Genomic DNA, 7,499 nt, shown 5'->3' with positions numbered 1-7,499 from the left:
AGTTTTTATAAGATCGGACCACGAAATGACTAGTCTTATTATATAATGTTGTTCATAATAGAGACTTACATTTCACCAAGATGACCATAGGTGGCATGACTTGAATCCTGAATGAGTTGTGAACTCTTGCCTATGAAGGCAATCTTTGATTTGTATGGGTGAGAGTGGCCAGATCGACGACTCAATAAGCCTACCATTTTGGGGATTTGTCCGATTGGGAACACAACTAAACAAGACGAAATTCACTATTTCCCCAACGTCGGGAAAAGTAAATAAATTGCTCCCTTAAGGGTTGATTCCGAGGCTTGAACATTGTGGCGTCACACCCTCTCCTGGCTCGAGAGGGATTTGGCCATAGTTGGACTATGATTTATTGTTCATTAGAGAGATCAGTGGTACTTAAGGAGTTAGATGTAACTACGGGAAAAAATGGTAATTTTGGCCTAGTTATACTTATGAGCAATTTGTGAAGGGTCATCGTACTGTTGATTGGTTATATCCAATGGACACAGAAATATATTGTAGTTCGAAGAGTGAGTTATTGGTCTTAGTGGAGTGTCCGACAGTTAATGAATGTTAAATAATATAATTAAAAAAAGTTTAGTTAATTATTCAAGTACCATTGAAGTGTCAAGCTACAGGTCCATGATGTCCATTCTGTAGCTCAACAAGAATTAAATGAGAATCAATTTTGGATTAATCTAAATTGTTCAGATTAATTGAGGGAATTAATTATATGTGATATAATTAATTTAATTACATATGATATCATTACTATAATGTATTTGATATGTTATAATATAAAGTTTATTTGAAAGGAAATAAATATTTGAATATGATTCAAATATTAATTATGTGAATTGGATCCATATAGTTAAATTGAGTATAAATGAGGTTTATATTAAATACCGTACATTAAACTATAGGTTATATGTTATATTTGATATAACATATTAATATATATATTATATGATAAAGCGGTTATCATATAATATATATTATTTGTTTTATTAAAATTATTTTCTTTTAATTAATTTATTTTTGAAAAATAATTTTGGGAAGAAGTTCAACTTCCTTCCATTTTTCTCTCTACAACGTATGTGAGTGTGAGGTGCAGATGGTTGGTTTTTCATCTTCTTCCTCGTTTGAGTTTTACAACGAACAATCTCTACAAGAAAAATCATCTCAGAAAAGTTCTCAAGTTTTTCTCTCTTTCTGTTCCTCTCAATATCTCTCTCTTCCAAAATACTAAGTACCCATAACTCCTTGAATTCTCATCCTAGAGACTACAAGGAAAGCTTTCTTAGTGGTGGCCAAATTAAAGTTTCGAGTTCGTGACCTTTTGGAGAGAAGGAATCATACAAGAAGATTAGATCTTCAAGGCTAAGTCTCCTCATCTCTTTTCTCTTTTTTTTTTTTTTTCATAATTAGCACGTTGCAAAATTTTATTTTGATGCATAATGTTTCTGTTTTGTTTCTGTAAAATTCACGTTCTGTAGAAATTAGGATTTGGGACCGATCCTCGCTTCCGCTCCGAACCTTAACCGGTTCCTATAGTGAAGTCTATTGACCATAAAATTATCACTGATATGTTTCTGTCAATTATAGACTTGAAGTGGTGAAGTCTATCAGTGATAACCTTATCATTGATAGACTTCACCACTTCAAGTCTATCAATAATAGAAACTTATCCTAGATAGACTTTAATTAACAACATATTTGAAGTCTAAAAGCATGTTAACAAGAGTCTATCAACTAAACAGTAACTAAACAAAAGTGAAACTACAAATTTTCTTACTTTTCTTGAAAAATAAATCTAACATGCTTCAAGTCTAACAATGATGGAAACCTATCAATAACATACTCTAATCAACAACTAAAACAAAATAAAGTAAAATAAAATAAAATAAAAATCAGTAAAATTATGTATTTACTTACACTGCATGAAAATAATTCAACATCCATTAAGTATATCAATGATAGAAACTTATCATCGATAGGCTCTAATAAAAAAAAAATACCAAAGAAAAAAATAGAGAAACTATGCATTTATTTACCTTTAAAAAATAAAAAATAAATTCAACATTCTTCAAGTTTATTGGTGACTGAAATCTATCACCGATAGACCCCAAACAAAAACACATTCAAAGTTTAATGTACACAAACAACAATCAATCAACTAGACAATAGAAAAGAAAAAAACAATCATGAAATTACGCTTTTTCTTACCTTTCAATGTCATTTTGCGATCGATTTCAGTGTTATGTTACAAGTATTGATTGATTCTCCCCTTCGATATTTGATGGATGAATGGAAACGGAAATGGATGCATTAGAAGAAGATTGTAGTTGACGATGGATGTTAAAGGGAGATGTTATGGTTTTTTTCAATTGGCAGATGTTAGGGTCTTGGCATCGTCGTTTGAAGAAGATCGATGGGGTTAGAGTTTTTAGAACCAAAAAAAAAAAAAAAAAAAAAAAGGAAGAAACTAAATGATGGATAAAAAGTTGAATCGTTGATGGATGGAAACTTATTACTGATGGATGCGAATCGTTGATTGTTTTTGGATGTGCTGGAAGAAGATCGTGAAATCTGAATCGTGTAGTTTGATCGTGGATCATGGGCTTATCATATTTCCATGGGCTTTTTAGTCTTTTTGAATGGACTGGACTCAAATTTGGCCATATATTTGTTTTTTTAATTTTTTTTTATTATTACTATATTTAGTTTGGCCCAAAAGGTTATGTTTGCGAGTAGCCCAATATAATTTTCTTTGTTTTAAGGGGATATTCTAATATACTAGCTATGACCGGAGATTTGGCATTGTTCATATATAATATCTGGTTTGTTTTGTCTCAAGTCCATAATTTAGGTCCTGATTGATAAGTTCATTTTTTAATTTTTTAATTTCTTGTTTTATTAGATTTCTTGGATATATTTTCAAAAACTAAAAAAAAGTAGATAATTTGACTTTTTAGTAATTTGGCTAAAAGTTAAACTCTTTATTTAAAAAAAGATACAAATATTAAAACAAATAAGTAAATAATAAAATTAAAATTAAAAAAATAAAAAATACTTAATTTTAAAAAATATAAAACCAAATATTATCAAATGGTACCTTGAAAATCATCTTTATCTTGCCCTTTTGAGCACATGTCAACTTTAGTTACTTAAACCGTAAACCTTTGTTTAGGCATTTTGGCATTTTAACATTTTACAATGTTATAAACTATGTCTCCAAAAGGAAGTGAAGTAAAAAAAATGAGAAAAAACACTTTAGTGTTTTCTCGACTACAATCGATTCAAGTAGCTGCTCAATAAAAATTTGGCATGTGATGAATAATTTTTTTTAAAGAATTGTTTTTATTTTTCTTTGTGGATAAAAAAAAGAGTGCAACTAGAATATGTCTATTTTGCAAATGATTCTATCATAAGAGAAGTTACCATGAGTAGTATAAAACTAATAACAATAAATTACCCATTTTCTCAAGAATATACCTAATATTATTAAGTTCACAACCCAACCAGCCTAGCCTCGAATGCTTTTGAATTCAAGTACAAAACTCATGAAGTAAAAGAAGTCCTCTAACCATGATGCTTAAAAATGGCCGCTATGACATTGACACTATCCAATGTATTTATGACAAAGGATGTTGGTAACTATGACGTTACATAAGCATACAATAAATGCACACAATAGGGAACAAATTGAAGCGTGTACACAAGGGATCACAAGCCAAGGGTGTGACTAATTAATAACTCTTTTACTCTTCCTTGTGGCTTCTACTACTACGCCACTGGATTGTTCATCACATTCTACGTTTTACATTGAATACAATACACCCACTAGATTCTTCCGCCCCAATCCGTGAAACCCGCTGCCAAACCACTTAAAATAAATTTAACTCCATATCCTTTCTTTACCTATACTTTTTTCAACGTTCACAAGCAAGTTGTATATAAGCACTTTCACCTTCCAATTCCTCCAAACTTAATCTCATTCCAAACCAAAATGGAATTCTCTCTTCATTTCTTCTTCCTCTTTCTATTTTCATCTCTCTTCCTTCAGCCCTCTGATTCATGTCATCCCACTGACAAACAAGCACTTCTCCACTTCAAAACCAAAATCACTTCTGACCCTTCTCAGCTACTGCTTTCTTGGAAATCCACCACCGACTGCTGCTCCTCCTGGGACGGCGTCGGCTGTGATTCTTCCGGCAGAGTCACCAACCTCACCCGCCCCGGAATTGTCTCCGGCACCGACTTCATCGCCGATACTTTCATGTCTGGTTCTCTCTCCCCTTTTCTTGGAAACTTGTCGTCTCTTCAATTTTTTGACCTTAGCAATCTCAAAGACATCAACGGTCGGATACCCTTCGAATTTGGCAAGTTATCACGACTCACCCATATGTTTCTAGATTCAAATAAGCTCACCGGTTCGATTCCTAGAACCTTTGGGTGTCTTTTTCGATTGGAAAAACTATATCTTGGCAACAATTTGCTCTCTGGAATCATCGCTCCCTCAATTTTTAGCCATTTCAAGTGCCTTACAGAATTGGGTCTTTCCGGAAATAGACTATCTGGGTCCATTCCTAATTCAATTGGGAAGCTAATTCAGGCAAAAAATCTCGATCTCCATGCCAACAATTTCTCAGGAAGCATTCCTACGAGTATTGGTAACCTTAAAAGTCTCAGGTATCTCGATTTGTCTGAAAATGAAATAACAGGGACCATTCCGAATTCGATTGGTAAACTCTCTGAGTTGGTTTTGCTTTACCTTAATCAGAACAAGATTACCGGAAGTATTCCCTCATCGATTGCCGGACTTAGTTCTCTGATATTCTGTCGTTTGTCGGAAAACCGGCTAAGTGGTCGGTTACCGGCGTCCATCGGTAAGCTTGAAAAGATCCAAAGACTGATTCTTGAGAACAACAAGCTTACTGGGAAATTGCCTTCTTCTATTGGCCGTTTGACAACTTTAACTGACTTGTTCTTCTCTAACAATCTTTTTACCGGTAAGATTCCCAAGACTTTTGGAAATTTGGAAAACCTTCAAACTCTGGACTTGTCGAGAAATTTGCTTTCTTGTGGGATTCCTCATCAGTTATCCAAATTGCAGAGATTACAGAGCTTGGATCTTTCCTTCAATCCTCTTAGGTTGCAGAGCATACCAAATTGGTTTGCAAAGATGAAACTTTTCAAGCTATTTTTAGCTAAAACAGGGATTGAAGGGCAGCTTCCAAAATGGCTGTCTTCATCATCAATATCGCTTCTTGATTTGTCGAGTAATCGATTAACAGGGGCGTTACCCCATTGGATTGGAAATATGACCAATCTTTCATTCCTCAACCTTTCAAACAACGGATTTCATTCATCAATCCCAGCTGAATTCAAAAACATTTTACTGTTAATGGATCTTGATATTCACTCCAACCACTTTACAGGGTGCCTTGACAACATATTTTCAAAAGGGGTTCAAGACCCACTTGGCCATTTCAATTCCATTGATGTTTCTGGCAATCATTTCAGTGGTTGTATTGATCAGAATATTGGAGACAGAGCAGCAATGTCTTCAATCAGATCGCTTGTTTTGTCGAACAATGAATTGGAAGGGCATATCCCCAAGTCGTTGTCGGAACTTAGCGAATTGCAGGTGCTGGAGCTGGCTGGAAATCGGCTTTCCGGTGAAATTCCAGCGGAGCTGGGAGAAGCGGTGGAACTAACCACGGTTTTGCTTTCGAAGAACAGGCTGTGTGGGGCAATTCCAATAGAGGTGTTGAATTTGAAGAAGCTTTTGAAATTCGACGTGTCGGAAAATAGACTTTGTGGGAAAATTCCACCGCATAAAGGACATTTCCCTGTTTCTGCATTCAAACATAATCGAGGCCTCTGCGGAACTCCACTTCCTCCCTGCAAGCATTCTTAGCGTTTTTCCTTTTTCTTTAAATTATCTAAATTGATTTATTCTTTCGTTCTTTATTTTTTTTCCCTTTCAAACTTCATTTCTATTGTACTTTGATTTAATGACATAAAAATGTTTCTTTAGAACTTGTAGATCATTTTCTATTTTTCACTAGTCCTCCGATCCTAATTCATTACGTGTCAAATTTTTTACTCTTTTTCTCCTCTAAGGAAAAAAATTAGGTTTGTCATATAACCTCATGAATCAATCTTCTATTACTCTCATTAAAATGCATTTTTTCCCTTAATATGTGGTTGAAGTGGGGAAAAAAAATTGTTAGATGATATATAATTAAATTTATTTTTACCAATCAATTTAATTTTTTAGGTCAATTGATGATTTTAAGATAGACATTAGAGCAGGGAGTGTAATTGACATTCGAGTGTGGTATATGTCAAAACGGTTATCCTGATTTTGGAGGTAAAACTAATACAAAAGAGTCTTTAATGGGCCTAACAAATTTATACTTTTTGTCATCTTTTTGGTGAATCTTTGTACTGGTTTTTTGGGTGGTTGTGTAGATTCCAATTTTGCAGAAAATGACAAGAGAGGAAAGGACACCCACTTTTTCGATATTTAATTACTTTCACTTTACCAAATCTCCTCAACGGCTACTTCTTCCTTCCATATAATTCTGTCTGTTTTCCTTTCAGCCAGCATCTTCTATTCCTTCGCCGCACCCCCACGCTACAAATCTATTCTCTTTTCCCCAATCAAATCACTTTCACTTAATTTAATCCTAGTATTACATTATAGGAATAATATCACGTAGAATATCTTAGAATACGTAATCTTGTATATATGAAAGATTTTGATTTCAATGACTTCGTCTCTTTAAGATAATTTTACTCACTCTAATACCTGGATTTTATGAGTAATTGTCTCCCAGATAGAACATATTACATTTTTTGTTATGGAAGTAACATCTCGTCCATAAGATCTAATGAACTATGCTTTATGGAAATAAACCGAAATTCAAAAATTTGATCAAATGGGAGAAAAGTGATTATGAAAAAGTTCTAAAATGCAATTTGAAGAAGAGACATTTATAAACTATTCATGGTCATTCGAATAGTCGTGTCTCTTCTTCAAGTAGGTTATTTTCGAAAGGACATATTCATTCATGAAACAATGCAACTCTACACGAATGGTTACATACTATTTATTCCAACAATCCCCCTCCCCTTATATGGTAAGTTGACAAATTAAGATAAATAGAAAAAGAAAACGTTTAATATTTTTCAATGAAGAATCTGCATCGGGATAAGTAGTATAAACTTTAAACTTTTCTTAGTGAACATCAATCGAGTTTACTTGGTTAGTTAGTGGACTTGATGTCTTGAACTGTCAACTGTTCTAGAGTAAACTAAGACAATTGAAGTCATATAGTTTCTCATTATAATAAAGTTTGTTCTCATAATTGTATTCATTTTGGTTTTGAACACCACCTGGTCTCATGAGTGTTTTAGAGAATTCGACTTAAAATTTTCATAGAAGTGACCTTTTCACACTCACATAGGTGATTCCTATAAAGAAC

The 7,499-nt window shown here is 33.6% G+C and overlaps 1 protein-coding gene across 1 annotated transcript; it reads left to right on the top strand.

Annotated features, from left to right (window-relative positions):
• Positions 1-3,528: 3,528 nt before the first annotated feature.
• On the top strand, positions 3,529-6,091 carry LOC120072929 (probable leucine-rich repeat receptor-like protein kinase At1g35710). Its single transcript, XM_039025466.1, has one exon. It carries the CDS (start codon positions 4,013-4,015, stop codon positions 5,924-5,926), a length of 1,914 nt encoding a protein of 637 aa, XP_038881394.1. The 5' UTR covers positions 3,529-4,012; the 3' UTR covers positions 5,927-6,091.
• Positions 6,092-7,499: the final 1,408 nt, after the last annotated feature.

The sequence above is a fragment of the Benincasa hispida genome, chromosome 3 (assembly GCF_009727055.1).
Source record: "Benincasa hispida cultivar B227 chromosome 3, ASM972705v1, whole genome shotgun sequence".
NCBI classification, from domain to species: domain Eukaryota; kingdom Viridiplantae; phylum Streptophyta; class Magnoliopsida; order Cucurbitales; family Cucurbitaceae; genus Benincasa; species Benincasa hispida.
This window is presented reverse-complemented; position numbering and strand designations above follow the sequence as displayed.

What these genes read in the sequence shown, in the direction of transcription:
- LOC120072929 (XM_039025466.1), top strand. Translation starts at nt 4,013, where the DNA reads ATGGAATTCTCTCTTCATTTCTTCTTCCTCTTTCTATTTTCATCTCTC.